Here is a 19,902-nt window from a genome sequence, read left to right as displayed (position 1 = left end):
CTTAATAATGCACCTCAAAAACAATGTGGACTGACGCACAAGTGACTCACTAGAAGATGTGCCTTTGTTCTCTTTACAGCGGAAATAACCTGCTTTGCAGGACATGAATCCAGTTTTTGAGGAGAGACTATTGATGATATGGATATGGTATAACTGTGGCTGACTGAGTGGGGAGACAAGCTGGCACGTGCTATATTTAGTTAACTGAGACTGAGAATGCGGATGGAATGTAACACTACAGTCAGAATTATTTTTTAAATCGTTTTAATGCATATTTGTAAATTTCACCCATTGTAACTTAACACTAATCAACATAATATTTGTTTTGATTTCTTACATCTGAACTAAATTTCAGTTTATCAAACCCAATTACTTCTATATAGTTGCAGAAGGTATATTTACTCAAAGAACTTGTTTGTTACTTGACTGTTTTCCAATCATATGTTGTTACCTGGAATTATGTGTTACTTTTCGCATGATCAGTTTCTATAATATTATTTTAGATTAAAATAAGGAGCAGTATAAGAAGAAAGAGCCAACATTAGCCCAACTTTAACCTCATCCAAAAATATTGGGCAACTCTGTATAATGAGTACATTTCATACATTTAGAACATTTTATTGTCACTATATTTTTATTTTTTACTACTTTTACTTAAGTAAATAAGTAAATTAAAAATTTCCACTAATATTCAAACAAGCACTATTTAATTCTAAGGTAGGCCACCAAACCTATAAAAACATTACCAAAACTAGTAGTATAAACAATGCAAAACATATGTAAATTTTAATTGATAGAATGATGAAACCACACAAACCACTGCAAAAACCTTTCATGCAAATCAATTCGTTCTTAATGGGCACAACCAACTGATCTACTGTATTGTGTGGCATTCATCAATTTCCATATATCATCTATGGTTCTTTGTTCTGACTTTCTCCAAACAGAGGAGAAACACATATGAATACATAGGAATGCAAAAGTATTCTAGTTCAAGGCCTGTGGGTTGTAGAAAAACATGCAGCTATCCATTTCTTAAAATACATAAACCAGTTTCCATTGTCACAAACAATCAACACAAACAATCATTCCAAAAAAGTTAGCCAAAATGGCTATGAAACTGAATATATTATATTTATATTGTGTATTCTGGGTGAACTGACCTTTTGCTGTACATTAATTTCTATTTGCTGTATCTGTCTGCATCAATCTCAAATATTTATCAAGTTCCATCTTATCTTATACTGATATTATAATTGCCTTGTGCTTATCTGGGGTTTAGGCTGATTTTTTATGAAGACTGTCAAATTTAAAGATGACCTAGGGAAGTTGAGTTGTTAGAATTTGAAAAAAAAGTAAGCAGCTTTCTTCCCTGCTTCAACAGACAACACTCACACACCCTTGAGCCTTCAGTAACTATGACAAAGACTAGACAGTAACACAAGGACAAATGAACACACTCAAGGAATGTCCGCTGACTGTGTGTCTCAGTAGTTACGACTAGACCGCAGCAGTAGCTTTCTCGACATCTTGAAGCAAATGTATATAGGTTTGCACTAAAAAGACTTTTAAGTGTGGTGTATTTTTAATAAGTTTTCCTAAACCATTATCTTAGGAACAAAAATATAATATATATATGTATATAATACATTTGTTTAGTGTCTGCTTTGACACTGATGACATTAAGGCTTGCCTGTCTAACAAGCTGGACATCTATTGTACAGTAATAACATGATGAGTGTGGCCAACATTGGGCCACTGTCCACAGCTCAGATGAAATGTTTACAGCTCTGCTCTGCTCTTTGTACACACTCCTACAACCAGCGGCCGGGCCAGAGGGAGAGAGAGAGAGAGAGAAAAGCGGTAGAAATGAGGAAAGAGAGTCCAACATGCACCAAAGGTCCCCGACAGACAATCTGCCACATATCCACATCTGCTTCTGCTATCACTGTGAAGTGTATCCCTGCTGTTTAACAACAAAAGCTTGACAGGTGTAAATCAGCCAACTAAAGCAAAGCCCAGTAATTGGTCAGTAAGATAGAATGAAAGAATAACCTGTTGTATAAGCTCACTGAGCCATTTCTACCTAATACAGTAGCTACCTGCTGCAGAATGACCATGGTTCAGCTTCGTGTTGATTCCAGGACATCAGAAGTCACCACATGCAGCATCTGCAAAGAAGACAAGGAGACGTAATTTAACTGCAAAAATGTCTTCTGAATGATTTATACATTAACTAAAATGATAATAACTCAAAAAAAAAAAAATCAACATAGAGTATAATGTAATTTGTGTTTTTATTAATTGAATAATTGTTTAATACTTTATTACTTTTCAACTGCTCATTGGATTTAACTTTGAATGGCATTACATTTTGACAACATCAACCACAACAAACACTTGGACAGGTGTGAAACATAGGCTACATTCATATTCCATGCTGAAGTGTGAAAAAGCAAACCTGAAATTTTTACTCCCAGATCTGGCCCACTATGTGATGCCAGATCTGATTCCATTGATTACCATTGTCAAAACATGTTTTTATATGTGTTTTTTTTAACATCTCATTTTGTGTGCACAGTGTCGTCATCCGTCAGTGTCTGTGCTTAATATAGGGGAGGACAAAAACAATAGAGCTCAATGGAAAGAGGAGGAATATTAATTTTGATATTGAATATGAAGAAGCTACTGGTCGAGTCAAACTGGAAGGAAGACATCTTAATTGAGCGATTTGACTGTTGTAGTAACAGCTAAAACCCAATCAACTAAATGCTACAGATAAATCAGCAGGTGCAGCTGGCCTTGTCAAGTACAATTTTATTTTAAGAGGCAGGATACACCCTGGTCACCAATCCTTTCCAGGTTACAGTATGATTCAACGTTTAAGAAAATCTAACAAGCAAATATCCCAGGCAAGACAATTAGCCATTTGGTTCAGCTTGACGTGGCAGACCAGAGGAGTAAGGGGGTGGGGGGTGTGCTGCTGACTGTTAAAAGCTTACTTGGATTCCTAGGGTAATCCTATCGTGTATTATTAGTTACTGTAGTTATTACTTCTGGATCATTTTCTCCCCCACCAAACTGTCTTTCCATTGTTACACTTATTCACAGGGATGGTGATATGTTTCTGTGCCTTTTAGTTTTCAGTAAACTGCATTAAGCAAAGCAGAAGAAGACTTTGAGTCTTTAAATCATCAAAGATCAGTTGTTAACATAATTTACTTTAAACTGTAAAAGAGATCCACTTGCAAAGAACACACCTCACATTGGAGCAGTAATAAAACAATATAAAAATGTTTGACTGATTTAAATCCATTACCAAAACAGACATGAATGATTTGAATGAAAGGGAGGTGGCTGCTTCCTAAAAAAAGAATTTGAGTAAATACAAACGAGCTGTAAACATTAATAGTTTGCTGGTTAAAAAAAATTTAGACTCTAATAGTGTCACTGAGGATGGGGTATAAGTAAATTAACGACCCTTTAGTGGTCTAATAAGTAGCTAACTATTTAGTTAGATGTGCCCCACTACACAAAAAAGGGATCTGTACTAAAGACAAATTTTATTCATAAGAAATCACCACAGTTCCCACATTTAAACCTTTGGTAGAGCAGCAGTGCAGATATACAGTCCACAGTTGATTTCCAGCTTTTCCACTTGGAGATAAGCCACAATATGTTCAGCTTCTGCTTATGCCAAGACAGATCTTCTTATCCAGATCCACAGGGTGCCAATCTGGCAACTGTCCCAAACACAGACCTATAGACCTGGACTAAACTTTCCAGTGTGGGCTTTGCATATCTCACAGCCCTGCTTCATGAATTACAAACCCAAATCTGAGATTTGATCATTGACTATCAAAGTTTGGGTCATTTAAACTAGAATTAAAAATAAACTTAAGGTTTTTGATTCACAATAGTTCGCCAAGGAGCTAAATGACTGAAATTTTAGTGGTAACAGCTACTCAGAGGTCCGGATTTACAGCTACTGTATGAACATAATGAGCTCAAAATGTTTATTTGATGAATTAAGTTTAATTGGGACTCTCCTCCATTTTGCATTCTGAAATAATTTAATGATTTTATTCCTATGAAAAGTGTCAGTTGAACAACAAACACACAGTTCACTGGTGTTTGGACAGTGAATTGTCTTTGGAAGGCTACAGTCAGTGGCATGGAGCCTGCAGTGTAGCTGGCACAGAATGAACTTTACTTACCTACTGCTGATATAATCTATAGCTGTTGACTTCAATCATAAAGCATAGAGCACTGTATCCTCACCAGCCATAAATGAACAGTTGCTATAGTTACCTGCATGTTTTTAAAGTTTTCTGGCAAAATGCAACAGAGACAGATCAAACTTTCAATAGGAGTTCATCAGTGTTGCAGTCAAATAAATCCAGATGTTTTGCTGACCAGGAATTACATCCAAAATGAGTTGGGATGACAAAGAAACTAACATTTACTAACTGGCATGTGAATTAGTGAATGTGGTTAGTCCAGTTTGAGCTATTCTGCTGCATAGTTTCTAGTTTTGTTAGTCACAAATAAAATGTATTAAGAAACATTTGTCTTTCTCAGAATGTGGTAATTGTAGGCCAAGAAATTTTATTTATACAACCCAATATTATTAATTTTCCTAATGGGGTGTTCTAAACTGTACAACATGCAACAAGCATCATTAGACACCAAATGTCTACAGTCAAGATCTGTGAAGCCTGTAAGCTGCACCTTGTACTAACATGGTGATGTTTAAGAGGTTCAGTGTTTGTTGAATGCCTATACAAATTATTATGGCCATCCACTGCTAGACAGGACCACAGTGTTGGAATGACTCATTTCTGCTGTGGGTGAAACAAAAGCTTAAGAAGCCTAGGGATAACACAACCCTACTGTAATAGTTCTACAGTCGAATCAGATGATTTATTTTTCTTTGCCACCCTAAATAAAGTTTAAGTTTTATAATTACACTGCATGCTAAGCATGACAAGCCCGTGAGAACAAACATATCTATTAAAGCTAAATGTGAACAATAATGTTAGCAGTTTCACAGGCTGTGTAAAAAAAAAAAAAAACAAAACAAATAACTATGTCCAACTAAAACCATGCAGAATAACACAGAATAACATGCCCAGTAGAAGCTTTATAGGACATCAGAGTTCAAAACCTCAGTTCTCCAGCTCACGAGACGCCCCATGGCTGCTAATCTGTATGTGTGACCTATAATGCTGCTTTAACAAGTATGTCTGCTGGATGTGTATCAGTACTGACTCACATGGCAGGGATTCAGAGATGTGGGCAGAGAGCAGTTTGAAACATTCATTACTGACTAAGAATGTGCAGGATTCTTGCTTAAAAAAAAAATTCTTGTCATAGCTAAAAATAGGGGCACACATGCACAATTTAGGAGATATCCACTCTAGATGGACTATGAAGCAAAGGGGCCCCTGGGTCTAATGGGCCCAGGAGGTGCATTTAAGATCTATCCTTGATGTCCAGCTCTTCTAAAGTTTACGTCACGTGGTATCAGGAATGTGAAAGTATTTCTTCAGCAAAGCTCAGGCAAGCTATCAGAGGTTTAATGACATTATAGAATTTAACATACATTTAATAAAACTTTATGATTCTTGAGGGAAAAAACTGATAGTTGTCCATTGTTACAGTAAATCAATTCATTACTGACAAACACTGCAACTCAGCTTAGAAATGTAGTTCAACTAAATTTATATTTTAGCTTCATTTTGTAACCAGCATTACTTAATCACTGTAACCAAATAAGAGAAAACAAGAAATCTGTGTGTCCTTCCTTACTCGACTTTAAAAACAAAACTTTTTTGTGGGGACCGGAATTGACCCATTTTTAAAAAATGCAACTATGTTTAATAATATTCCAACATCTCTCTGGCCTTTAGATTTCTGTCTCCAGGCTTCACATAATCATTGCTAATCAATTTTATGCTAACACTAAGTAAAGCCAAAATTATGATAGTCAATTTATTTACTGTCTACTACTGCATTTATTTCTATCACAGAAAAACTGTCGCCTTATCTAAAGAGACAAAATCCAATAAACGTGAATAAAAAGTAAAGAAACCATCCAGATTTAATGCAGCGAACTCAAACACTACAGTGGTAGGGAACATAATGGCTCCTTTAAGTGCTGTAACAGGACAAAGTGAGCAGTAAGAGGCTTTGGCCTGGTAACAGGCTAAGCCCTATGCTTTGACCCACGTTCACCTGCCCCACTTACCTCTCAACACACTTTGTGAGGTTCCCTTGTCTTTCTGCTTGTCTTTGTTTGCCTGTCCTTTCTGTCCTGTTTTGTCTGGGAAGGTGTGAAATGGTCCACAGCTGACAGGATGACTGATCAAGATGGTAGAGGATTTGAGAACAAGCTAGAGAATAAGAATTGTTCGCTGCTCTTGCTCTCTGGCAAATAATAAATAATAAGTTCACTTTTGAAAATTCAATCCTAAAATTCACAGACTTCACCTCTTCTGGTTCTCCTGTACCCACCTCCTGGACCTTGCTCGGACATTGCGGCCCAGTTACAGTGTGATGTCTGGGTCAGTGACTGGGTTCTCAAGAATCTCTTGCTGCGTCTCATTCATGGCTGCTGATCCTGATTAGCAGAGAGGTGGAGCCTGATGGTGGCACATAGAGACCAGCTGGGAGGTGGAGGAGAGGTGACCCAGGTCATGATTTCCAAGTTGTTGCTTTGTTGCTGCATGCCAAGCAATTTTAAAGGGTCAGTTTGCAGAAAAATATTTGAATAAGTAAATAAAAGAAACTTATCCCTACAAATGTTTTGCCTTAAGGTTATGGCAATTGAAGGTGAGCAGAACAGTGTTTATGGCTTTCAAGCACAAATTCAACATGTCAGATTAAAGTGTCAGCTGTGTTTAACAGGGACCTGTGAGATTGACAGTCAAATAATAAAAAGCTTTACTACTTTTGGCTTTGGGGTTTATCTATGAAGACATAGTGTTGTTAAGAAGAATATGTCTGACACTATGAGAAAAGAAAAAAAGACACTGCACAAACATTAAGCGGAAAGTAGCAAATGCCACAATGCCATATGTCTTGAAAAAGGAAGCAGCTTTAGGTCTTCTTCAGAACATATACATTAGAGGTCAGTGCAGGAAAACAACAGCTCATGTCAAAAACAAAGCAAAAGGATTGCAACCCCATGGAGGAAGAAGGATTGCAAGGCCATGGAGGAAGAAACAATCTGTTTATGATTCATTTTGCAACACTTGTTTGATGATTTAACTCATAACATCCATCCATCCATCCATCCATTATCTGTAAACAGTTATCCTGTTTATGTTTACAGGGACTGAAGTCTATCCCAGCTGTCATTGGGCGAGAGGTGGGGTACACGATGGACAGGTTGCCAGTCTGTCTCAGGGCCAAAGCAGAGAGACATACACAGACAACGAAAATACATGTCTTTAGACTGTGTGAGGAAACCAGCGTATCTGGAGGAAAGTCAAGCAAGCACAGGAGGAACAAACTCCGCACAGAAAAGCCACAGCCGGCAGGTGGATTGGAACCTTCTAGCTGTGAGGCAGCAGTACTAACCACTCCACCGCAATAACGGCCAGTATACAGAGTCTGCATCGCATCAAATTGGGAGGACTTTCGTCATGCAGCAAGACAAAGGTCACAAACATGTTTCCAGTCAAAAAGAAACATTTTAGACTGGCAAGGTCAATCACCATTTTTTAACCCAACTTAAGATGCCTGCTTAGGAAGTAAGGCTGTAATAGTGTGAAAAAACTTACAGCTTTACTTAACTTTACAAAAATTTAAATTGTTGCAATGCAACAATAATACAATACAAAGCTTCAAGAATGGATTCATAACACATAATTTCACAGAACACATAATTTCATTACATCACCTTTATCATCCTCGGGCTCACTTCCAATTAATAACGACAGAACCAGAAGAGAATTTCCTGTTTTATTTAAAAGTCATGCCACAAGTTGACATTAAATACAAAATGAAAAAAATAATAATTTCAGATTGTAGCTATAAAATAACCACAGTGTAACCGAGAACCAAATTCAATAAACATAGATTGGGAAAAAAAATAAAAAAATAAAATCACCCTGAAAAAAAAAGCACGCAGACAAGCACACAGCACAGAAGATACAGCACAGCTCTCTGATACTTAGTTATCAGTAAACATACCAGTTTGGAACGTAAGTGGATATATAAAATTAACAAGGTTATAAAATACTGATAAAAGATACTTATTATAAAGACCGTAGCATCTTCTACAAGTGTCACCATGCAGTAGGTATTCCAGTCTCCAGTTTATAAACATGAGCAGAAAAATACAAGAAGAATCACAAGCTCATTCCTTGAGTGGACAACACTCAATCTCCAATAAAAATGTCAAGGAGTCAAATTCAGTTCAGTCTACATGATGCTGTCAATGAGATAAACATAATGCCTGGCGCACACTTTCTGAAACGCCATAACAAATGTCATTGTATTTAGACACATGCAGCAGTATGTAACTTGATGAGGCTAAAAGATCAACAGGCAAGCGAATCTCTGATTTGGAAAGCCTTCCAAAATAATCAAAACTAAATGTTTTTCCCATGTTTTCTGTTTCATATACCCACCTTAGTCTTAGTCCCTTGATACTTTGATTGAGTTATCTGTAAGACATATTTCGCGAAATGACCTGGTTTTTGAAAGAGTTAGCGCTATTGTATGCAACAGGTGTCTTTGCTTTTTATAAAGATTTGGGGAAATAAGTGCTGTAGGAACAAAGCCTCTTACATTGTTAACAGAATAATGTCAGGTTAACCTGTAGAATAAAGCCTCTGAAAATAACATATTCTTCAGTCAGGTTTCTCTGTGCTGAACCATTGGCCATTTTGTTATAATATTACATGGAATACAGTCTGGTCACCAGCCAAAGTATGAAAGATTAAAATGAAAACCAGCATGCGCCTTGTCTACCTCTAAAGAGAAGGTGAAAAGCCACATATCAGCATAAAAGTCCCCCAACATTATATCTCTCAGCTAGTGCTAATCTACATTAATTTGGTACTATTATCAAAGGTGATGACTGGTGTTATGTGACAGCCAGACACTGACATGCTGACAGGATAGGAGATGAACTGGGAGAAAGGCAGAAATCTGTTGTTGGTAATTTGGTTATCTTAAGTAATTAGTCAGAAATTGCCATTTTTAACAACATTTTGCACATTACAAGCAAAACTGCAAAAGTTGACCAACAGTAGTTTTACTGTATTATGTACAGAATTGTATTTGGATAATAATTTAGCCCTTTGTATAATTCTAAAGATCCTAAAATGTGCAATATGTTTTTCCACCAGTTTAATAGAAGGCGTAGAGCTGGTCATTTATTGTATGCTGTGTCGATAATGAATTATGGAAAAGTGATCCTGGAACAGCCATTTATGGCACCAGTCAAAACCTCTTTCCTGCTGTTATTTGTGGCCAAACCATCATTTGGCTCTCCTCAAGTTCGGTTTTGTTCGTGTTACAATAAATACTGATGTACACGCTATCCAAGCTGCTGTCTTCATATAAACTTCATAAAACAGAATTTCTAAGGTATAAAAGCTTCCCTTAAAATATGCTAATTTTGGTCCTTTGTATGATTAATTGTGAATTTTGTTAAAAAAAAAGAAAACCTGTACTGTGCGGCAGTATGCCAGCATGTACCAGCAAAGCTCCATTTAGTTAGGCGTAATCAAAATAAAGTGAGTAGTGCCAAATTTAGGTTTGACAGGCTGCTTCCCACATCATGTCTATGTTCAAAATCTCTAAAAAGTGAAGACACCAATTGCAATATACTAACTCTTAACATATATGTCTTAACAATCTATAATCATGCCCATAATTACTGGGAGATATCATAAGGTCTAAGAGTGAAGTCCATTCATTAGATTCCTCTAAGTATTCTTGCTGATCACTAGAGGTAGTGAGCAAGAACATTTTCCTATTGAAAAAATATCCAGAATGTACTGCAATACATCCATCAGAACATGGATACCATAATAATACCTGTTAAGTTGCTGCTACTTTTATACACATACTGTAAACTGCAGGTTACTGAATACAAAATATTGTAAAATTGGATAATGTTCTAAAGCATGCAAGTGTGCAAAATAAGCCTCGAACTTCACACAGTATGTTTATTAAAGTAGCAACAGTGGATTATGTTTTACAACACACTGAGAACCAAAAATATATATTCTGTCATTTGTAATGGTGAGAGCAGGTTCAAAGCAATTTGCTACATGCACTGGGTTTTTTGGATTCATACAAACGTCACCACCATTGTGAGCAGTTCAGCTCCATCCAAAAGGTTTTAAGATCTTAAAACTGGTTTTGGCCGTGCAGAAAACATACACAGAAAACACATTGGCAACTGGAAAATAAAAATAAAATAAAAATTCAGCTAAGGTCCGCACACTCCAGCCATGCCTGCTTAGTCTAGTAGCTGGAGTGCGTGTGTGTGTGTGTGTGTGTGTGTATGTGTGTGTGTTGTGTGTTTAGTGGCTAACAGTTTAAGCCATAACACTTTTGGCAAAAGAAATGTGTATTATTTACAAGTAACCATAGCAACACAGTGGCAATCTCTTCATCACAAAGACAAAAACAAAAGATAACATGTAGTGGAAAAATTAATAAAAAGTTGTCCAACAGTTACTTAGTAAGTATAACTTCATCAACACCTGTAAAACATCCCTTTACAACTCACCATTCATCTTTTTGGCACATGCTGTGGCACCTGTCATGAAGAGGAATGCTTTAATAAATTTTTACTTTGAACTTGACACACTTCTTTTGGCTTCTTACTTATTACTGTAGGTTCGTGATTGACAGTGACACTGAAGCCTCAACACTCCCTGATGTTTTCCTAATTATTACGTATATTTGGACCACCACTTCCCAAATAATGCAAATAGGAGGCCACGAAATAAAACACTGAATAGAAAACGGAATATCATCACACAGAGAGACCGTTCAGGAAGAAACATCACAAATTAAAATCACCCATTTAGCAGAACTGTCCATAATGTCAATGGCTAAACCACCAAAGAAATTGCACAATTTACATTTAAAATAATAAATAAAATAACACATTAGGTTTGAATTGGAATTCATAAATGTGCCGTGCAATCTAAAGTCACATTTGTGTGATGTATTTGTTATATTTTATTAGTCTTGACTGTCTAATCATTACTGCTACCTTTTTGTTTTTAAAAAATATATTCACTTTTACATTTTTTTTTATTAACCTAACCTAAATTGGGAATCAAATGTCAGTCTGTCCATGTGAGTTTCTTGTGGATCATTGCATTAATATTATATGTGAACAAAGAGCAAAAAGGGTGAGGGTTGAGGGTACAAAAGAAAAGCCCTGCAGTTCTAAAAAGGCAAATCTAGGATCCTCAGAGTTTGCGGAAGGATAAAAAAATATTTCTGTTCAATTTCTGAAGCTGCAACTATAGTCCTTAGTATTTTCTACCAATTAAGCCAGAAAGTTAACATGGTGTGTGTCCTTACGTTTTATACAAGTTACATTAAAATCAAACTTAAAAATAGGAAGCAACACGAGTATAAAAACAGACAAACAGAGCTCCAAGTTTGGTTCATTGTGCAAGCACAGCACAAAATGAGCAAAAACGTGATTTGATCAAGGAAACTAAGTTAAAACGTTAAAGTTACAATTGTTTTTTATGAAGTGGCAAACAATATGTTTTTATCTGAATGGTCCAGAATCTTTAGAGATTCTGGAAACACCAACAACAGGTTTTGTTCAGTGACTCCCTGTTTTTTTTAACATAACTAGATATTTATTCTCCTGAAATTTAGATGCTTAGCTCTGTGTCAAATGTAAAGGTAATCAGTGAGAAACAGAAACTGGGGCTTGTGTTGTGCCGTGGATACAGTATGTGCATTGTCAATTTTAACAAATTCATGTCATAACCGACAACTTTGGTAAATTATCTCTGATTATAAAACATTCAGACAACCCCCTGTAAGCTATTACAAGCTAACTGTTTCAACATATTACTGAAGTGGGATTAGAGTTACACCTGGAAGCTCCTTCGTACAGTGGCTCTCCACCAGAGCAGTCAGGATTGCAGTGCCTTGCACAAAGACACTTCACCTGTGCTTAATGAGAGAGTGAAAAGGGTTTCGGGTTGTCTGTAAAGAAAAACCAGCAAAGATGTCTAAAATATCTGTGTTTGGCACAGCACTAACGCTGCCCGTCTGCAAGAAAATATGACATGGATCAGATTCACTCTTGTGTTGTCAGATACTCATTTGCTGCCCCCTGCTAGACTCAAAACAACATAAAAGACCACGGAGAAGATAAATAGCACCTAAATAGCAGTGAACAACTGCTGCTAATGTTTACAGATGCTGGAGCCAAAATATGAACGTGTCGCTGTGTTTCAAAACATAACTGGCTGATATGCTCAGACTGACAAGTGGTGCTTTAGTTTAGACATGCTGATTGCTCAAACTAGCATTTCCCCAACTTTTGAGATAGAAAGAATAAATAACATATATAGTAACAATTGAACAGTACAAAACAAGGCCATGAACATATTAGAAAATAACCCATGCAAGACACAGTTATAAAATGCTGTACACAAAGGTGTGTGATTAATTAAATGCTATGTGTGACAGTTCAAGTAATGAAAAACACACAAAACAAAAAATCTGGAAAATGGGATTGACAGTTTGTCTGAGACATTAAGACCATTAGGTATATTTCTTACATTCAAAGGAAAACCTGGAATGAAAACTGCAATAATATTGCGCTTCTTAAAAAATTAAATAAAGAAACATAAGTTGAGATTTTCTGTGTGGGCGTCTTGTCACAATGAGCCCACTAAGTGCTAAAAGCTCAAACAGGATGGCAACATGTTCTATGCAAGAAATGTTGTGGATTATCAGAGACAGATTACATTGCACCAGTGATGGTTCAATGTGCAAAAGCCATCTGAAATTTCTATGCACCCTCATGTTCAGTTCTGTTTCCTGCTGTGGAGGCAAAGCTAGGACCAAGGCGATGGCACAGGTTGTTTGGCAGGACGTCTCCTCTCCGCTCCCTCCCCTTTCTGTCATCGTTAAGGGCCTTTTTGACCCCCATTTAGAACTAAATAAAGTGCAAGGTGTGTGTTTTTTTCCCTAAAGGGCTAGTTTCCTTTTTAATTCACACCATCCCTCAAAACCTTTCTTACAGGTTCAATGTGGATTAACAGACATTCACCCAAGCACTCTAAATACTCTTATTAAAAACAAAACTGAATCTAGCAGTACACACACATGCACACACAGACTCACACACTCACACTTATTCCGTGCCAGCAGCAGGAAGCACTGCTGTCTCTTAGGGTCACGTGGAATGAGTCTTTGGCCTGCACCAACAGACTCATGTCAGAGGAAGAGTCAGGCAGTGGTGTTGCCATTAAGAGACAATGTGGCACAAGGGGTGGTGGTTTATAGCTAGGCTTGGGCCAGGCCAGGCCAGACCAGCCCAATAGGGACTAAGAGAGCAAAGGGCCTGGCTTATGTTTGGTCCCTTAAAGCACTTGAATTATGTCAGCGTGAATCTTTGCACTCCATTGGACTGGGAAGGTGTACACATGGAGGAATCAAAGGAGGAACTGTAGCATTGTCAAAAGTACCGGCTGCTAAGCTACGACTAAAGATTTGTGCAGCACAGGCAAACTTCAGTTTTTTTAAGCCATGCAGTTTGAACATCATCCATAGCAACCGGCAGAAAGCATGTCGGAGTCTGAAATGGCAAGATTTCACACGTGATAGTGCAGACAGAACAACACAGGAAAGCTCTCAGTAGAGGAAGAGAATAGCTGCTGTTGGTTTTTGTTTTTAAAGTTCCCGTAAAAAGTGACAGACAGTGCTGCATGCTTTACAAAGCACCGGCAAACTGGTGAAGACTTGAGGTGTCTGGGTGGGCCGACTGCGTGGGAAGATCCACAGATATAAAAGACATTATACTGTAAACAACAAAAATGGGATGTAATGCTCATTTTAAGGAACACAAATAAAGGCTGTGCTAAAACTGTGAACACTTTGTGGAGAACAGAGTATTTGATATAACCCCCCATCTCCTTAAAGTGGAGAGTTAGACTCAGCCTTAAGGCAATGCATAGCCCTTGGAAACATTTGGCACATGCATGGCGAGTACAGAATGTCTATATAATTATTGTAGGTGCATGTATATATTTGAATGTAATGATACGAGAAATAAAACAAACCTGTTTATTAGAATGATGATCTGATCTGATAAAAACTTCAGGCTAATTGCTCAAACTAATTACTCAAAGATCAATTAAAGTCCGGTTCAGGTGGTATCACCCTCTGTTGTTTGAATATCATAGCTATGAAACTTGCAAAACAAAAACGATTTTAACAAAAAACAAAATTATGCAACACTAAGTAATGGACTTTTTTTTGGTAGGAATGTATTCAAAGGTATTTGATAAAAACTCCACCCAGCATCCACAAATATTGGTAAAGCCTTTAAGAGACCCCACAAAAAAAAAGGCAGAATATTAGATGTGGAACCAAAAGAATCAGTAAACTGTAAGAAACAGGTGCAAAATAAAAAATAAAGACAGTGAGCTCCCACGATGGTTAGAGAATGAGGGGTGAACATAAAAGTTGGGCACAACTGAACGCCGCCTTCAGTGCTGATCATCATAACCACGTAAAGGATTGCATCAAATGTTGGTGAGAGTGGTGGAGGTGATGAGGCGCACAGTAAGTGTGCCTGGAAGGTCGTTATCTTGGCGGTTGCCCTTGTCACGGAGGTGAAGCGTGTGCTGCTCCTGCCGCTCATTGGGGTCACTAAACAGGACTACCTGACCCAGAAAGGTGTCTACAATCATGTTCTTGTTGTAGATCTGTTCGCCACTCGTGGGGGTTAGGCAGAGATCCCATGGCAAAAAGGGAAAGAAGGACAAGAGGAGACAAAATAAGCAATAAGCAGTCAGAAAAGAGAAAACAGGGAAAAATGCATGAGTGACAGACATTTAGAATTGAGAGAAATCAGTGAAAAAAGTGAAGAAAAATATAGAAAGTGAAGCCCTTGGACTCTTTCTGATGGTACACGGAGCTGCAAAGTGCCTTTTGAAATGGTGTTTTTAGCTGGCAATGGAAAACTTTGAAATGGCAAATGAAAAGAGATAAATGATAACCTGTTTGAGTTTTGATAGGAAACTACTGATCATCAGTAGTTTCCAGAGAAGTGCTAATGTAAAGAGTCAAGCTAATCTATCTTACATGGTGCTCAAAGACAATGAAAATATACGACTTAAAAAACACAGTGTAACTAATTTGATAAATATAGAAAACAAAGACTTTGCACATCCATAAACAAATACTATATTAACAGAACATAAACCATTGTATCATAAAAACAAAGGAAACAAAACAAAACAACCCCTCTTCCACACTTAAGGGTGACGTAAATATATTTGCCAGTTGTGGAGGTGAGGTTAGATATTTATCACAGCACCTCAGCACTGTTTGTACTGTAAGAATGCAATAGTGTATCACTGATTACATTGTTCACGTGTTGTAATGACGCAATTTCATTTACTTTCCAAACAAAAATCACTTTTTCACAAGTATACAAAAACATGTTGAAGTGAGTCAGTTATAGCATCACACTGACTTACCCATACCTTATCAGTATGACACAAAAACATATTACAGATATTATATTTTGGACGAAAAAAGAGCACAGGTTTCGGGTTGGTACTCCTAATGCATCAACCATTACACTGAGAAAATCCCTGTTTGACCTTATCAGCAGAGGGCACACACCTTCTTTTACTATAATACAAATGATGCAATTTCACCGGTCTGATTGAGCAAAATCAACATGACATCACCAACAGTAATTCTGTAACAAGTACACGGCTTACGCATATTGCCTGATACTGAGCCTGTAACTGATTGGTTACGGATGTTCAGCAAATTTTTACTGTGGCAGCCGTGTTCTCATGTGATATAAGAACACACACAGATGATGAAAGGAAATAGGAAACAATAGGTTTTCTGGGTCCAAAATTAATAAAAATAGGATATTCCTGAGATATTAAATTGATAAGCTTAGAATAGAAATAAGGTAATTTGACAGTAATTTGACCTTTAACTACCAAAATCTAATTTGTTCGTTCTTAGTCCAAGTGGATATGTGTGACAAATTTGAAGAAATTACTTCAAAGCCTTTTAATATTATGTGTATTACTTTATACACTGTAGGTGTACGACAAGTAAATGGTTAATTCACCCAAATAACAAGAATGCATAATTTATCAAAGCTTAATTATTTTCTCCAAGATTTCTTAAAACCTGAGAAAACAAAACCAAAACTCTTTGTATGAAAAGAGACCACCATAGGTAATAAAACACATCATGTGCTAATTTGAAACTTAATTAAAATAAATAGTTTCAGAAATAGAGAAATATCAATCACTAACTGGATCTCAGCTGCAGGTTGAAGCCGTGATGAACATGTAGCTCAGGCAGCTGTTAGTGTACGGTCTCACAGACGGATGACTGTAGATTGACAGCTCACCTCAATGTGGATACCTTCCTTGGGTTTCTTGCGGTAGAACAACCCTTTGATGTCAAAGTTTGGGCATCGTGTGTCCTTTTGAACTGGTGAACGAACCCTCTCTCCTTCACAGGTGATGATCACATAGGGATCAACAGCTGTTGGAAAAAATATATATATTCATAAGAAAATTGGTACGTTTACTGTCTTCCACCACGGCTGTTCACTAAACAAAGAAATATCAATATTAAAGCCACTAGATGGAGGATTTAAAAAAATATGTCTTCAGCATGTTGATACAGTGCTGCACAAAGATTCAGTAGGCTTGTTGTGCTACAGACTGCACCAATTTACACTGCCTTTGTCTCGTTTGTTTAAAGTTCTTTTTAAAGTGAGAAATGTTAACACTTTAAAAAGCCTATACATGGTGGCTATAAAGGTAAGTGAGTTGTCGATATCACAGGTTTGTGCTGTAACTACTGCATACTGCAAGCTACATTACAAGCAAGTAACTACAGCCTCAGCAGATGGTGCTGTGTTACCTTGTGCTTTCCTCAGATATCCTTCATTATTGGGGTTGAGGCAGTGAAACTCTGTACTTGCTTTACAACACAGAAACATGATAATCAACATGCAAATACAATGCAAGGAAAAAGTGGGGGCCAAGATACAATTGCTATTTGTACATTGTTTCTACCTCCATTGGATTCTTGTCCCTGCAGACCCTCAGCATTCAGTACATGGACCTGAGTGACCAGCTGAGGGTAGCCACACATGCCAGTCCAACATGTCTGAGGAGGCTCATCCAAAGTCAGTTCTCTGGGAAGGACAGAGACACATGTCTTCATCAGCAAGTACAGTAGATAGGTCAATGAAGAGAAATTGTAATGAGGAAACATCAGATGAGGTTGTGGCTGTACATGATGATTATCTAGACTATGTCCATAACACACCAAATTTTATCGTTTGCCAAAAAGAAAGTAAGGCCAGAGAAGGAGATTTAGACATTCCTCTTTATCAATATAGAAAAAGAGCTTAATGTTGATATACCTTTTAAGTTAAGAGCCGAGATCATTGCTGGTTATATAATAATTTGATATAATGATGAACTCAGATACAGTATTGTGATTCAAACACAAATGTACTAATTTACTATTTACTTGCAATCTGAAGGCACATCAGTGAAAACACGGAGCAGGAAGTCACCCTGCTGCCTGGGGTCAAAGGTTGTGGGAATGATCACGTAGCGGCCCTCCTTCAGCTCCTTCCTGAGGAAGACGCAGCGTGAGTTGATGTAGATTGAGCCTGCTACTTTCTGCTGGGCTGTGTGCATACGATACTTCCGATTTAGCTCCACCTGTCAGATGCAAAGGCGTTAGAGCGGAAAAGTGCAGTAATCAGAAATATATCAACTGTTCTTTGAGCATGTGTGCTTTTGTACCCGGTGAATATCAAAACCTATAGCAAGGTTTTCCCCTTTGCCCTCTTTAGGTGTGGCTCTCTTTTCTTTTTGCTGTAAGCAGATCAGCACCTCATCCTCCACCTTCTTCACATCAAACACGTACTGTAACAGGAAAGTCGGACATCAAATCACACTCCAAAACTGGCCACACACCTATCTGTATGTACAGTAGATCACCTCCACTAACCTGAGGATTCTGCAGGAAGGTGGCCTTGTGATTGATGCAGCCTCCAGCCCGGTTCCGGAGGGGATCCTGGCGGTGTGTCCAGGAACCCCTCATTACCTCCTCCTCCCAGGTTTTGTGAATGCTTAGGTAGGAGGTGTTAATGAGACGGCACAGGATCAGGTCAGTGAAGTACTGACAAAAATCGTCGAATGTCATCCTGCAGAAGGGCAGGAAAAGAGGAGAGAAAAGACCAGACAGTAGATACCAACTAAAGGGGAAAGCTTGAAAGAAGAAAAGTAAACAGTTAGAGGAAATGAGACCAGGAACAGGGGAAGGAGTTACATATTAAAAGGAGATAAGGATTTCTGGTGCTGACATGGAATAGGATTTGGGTTTCTAAAAACCAAGCAGCCTTTGGTGATTCTGTCATTATTACTTGAGAATTTAGAGAACAAAATGTTCCAGAAATAATAAAGCACCTGCCAGGTAATAGTTTGATGTTTTGGGAAACACCTTAATTTTATTGCTGTTAGATACACACACACACACACACACACACACACACACACACACACACACACACACACACACACACACACACACACACACACAAAAACTGATACCAACAAAACCAACCAAAATGCAGAGTGTTAGCATCAGATGAGTTGAGTTCCTGACAACATGTAATCATTTAAATGTAATCAAGCTTTCATACCCTCTCTACCACGCTAAACAATAATAAATCAATTTGAGGGAAAGGGACAACTAATTTATCAGTACATTACGTCATCAGTATTACAGGTCCTCACCAGAACTCGCCATCATCCTGCACGGTGACACCCAGCTTTTCTCTTTCACTCTTGCTCACCTTGTTCCACTCCTCTGAACTACAGTGAATAAAGACACAAAAGGAAACACCAACATAAGACAGACCAAAAGATGCAATTTGAGTTTTATCATCGCAGTGGACTGTTTTACAAAGTTTTATTTTCGACATATGACACGTTTTACACTTGTAATAAGAACCTCTTGATGGACAGTATGAACACTGCAGCGAAAACCACTCTTTGACAGGTTGACACTAGAAACACATCTATTGTGGTACTTTTATTTTGGATACCTGCCTGTTCTCTAATCTGCTTGTGTTTTAACGCTTTTATTTAATTTCCATCAGTACAGCAAAAGAGTCATGTTATATTCACTAAAGTACTGGTGTCATGTATATGTTTGTCATTATTTTAATAATCACTTCACTAATAATACCTTGTCACTGTTTTCTGACGTGCCCCTTCTGACAATTTCAGAGCTGTTACCATTAAAAAATAAATAAATGCTGATGTCCATAGACAATATCGAGAATGTGTTCGGGTTTCTGTATCTCTTCACATCAAAAATTGAAAAGTAGCACATTAAAAACAACAGGAAATAATTTGTGAATGAAAAAGTAGGTCTCTGTATTCAAATGATAATATCGGTGCGTATAACGTGACATTATTTCTGTACTAGTGGAAGTTAGAGTTGTGGAAATAATACTTAATACTTTTAATACTGTTTTTAATTGTCAAGTTTTCAAAAGGTTTGGCCATTCATTTTTTAGTTGATTGCTGTAGCGGGTTGCAGCATTGCAGGTAATTTCGTACCAACAATGTTTTTCCCTTGTTCTTTGTT

At 37.5% G+C, this 19,902-nt stretch overlaps 2 protein-coding genes across 4 annotated transcripts in view; both read right to left on the bottom strand.

Moving 5' to 3' along the window:
• myo7ab (myosin VIIAb) overlaps nucleotides 1–6,598 on the bottom strand; it is a 35,656-nt gene extending 29,058 nt beyond the window's left edge. Inside the window, exons 1-2 of the mRNA XM_067491898.1 lie at nucleotides 6,251–6,598; nucleotides 2,103–2,171 (exon numbers count right to left, since the gene is read on the bottom strand). Coding sequence (XP_067347999.1) covers nucleotides 2,103–2,120 — 18 coding nt within the window. The 5' untranslated portion in view covers nucleotides 2,121–2,171; nucleotides 6,251–6,598. The remainder of the gene's footprint in view (nucleotides 1–2,102; nucleotides 2,172–6,250) is intronic.
• A 3,071-nt stretch (nucleotides 6,599–9,669) lies between these two features.
• The window catches only part of capn5b (calpain 5b), a 36,186-nt gene continuing 25,953 nt past the window's right edge, over nucleotides 9,670–19,902 (bottom strand). For 2 of the 3 annotated variants that reach the window (XM_067492167.1, XM_067492166.1), the window contains exons 7-13: nucleotides 19,044–19,121; nucleotides 18,256–18,451; nucleotides 18,048–18,170; nucleotides 17,767–17,963; nucleotides 17,304–17,425; nucleotides 16,628–16,764; nucleotides 9,670–14,945 (exon numbers count right to left, since the gene is read on the bottom strand). In XM_067492167.1, coding sequence (XP_067348268.1) covers nucleotides 14,763–14,945; nucleotides 16,628–16,764; nucleotides 17,304–17,425; nucleotides 17,767–17,963; nucleotides 18,048–18,170; nucleotides 18,256–18,451; nucleotides 19,044–19,121 — 1,036 coding nt within the window. In that variant the 3' untranslated portion in view covers nucleotides 9,670–14,762. Of the gene's footprint in view, nucleotides 14,946–16,529; nucleotides 16,765–17,303; nucleotides 17,426–17,766; nucleotides 17,964–18,047; nucleotides 18,171–18,255; nucleotides 18,452–19,043; nucleotides 19,122–19,902 lie in introns of all 3 variants that reach the window. The other variant, XR_010912110.1, reaches the window with a different exon arrangement.

Source organism: Channa argus, chromosome 22, assembly GCF_033026475.1.
Source record: "Channa argus isolate prfri chromosome 22, Channa argus male v1.0, whole genome shotgun sequence".
NCBI classification, from domain to species: Eukaryota; Metazoa; Chordata; class Actinopteri; order Anabantiformes; family Channidae; genus Channa; species Channa argus.
Note: the sequence above shows the minus strand (reverse complement) of the source record. Positions and strands in the feature narration are given on the sequence as shown.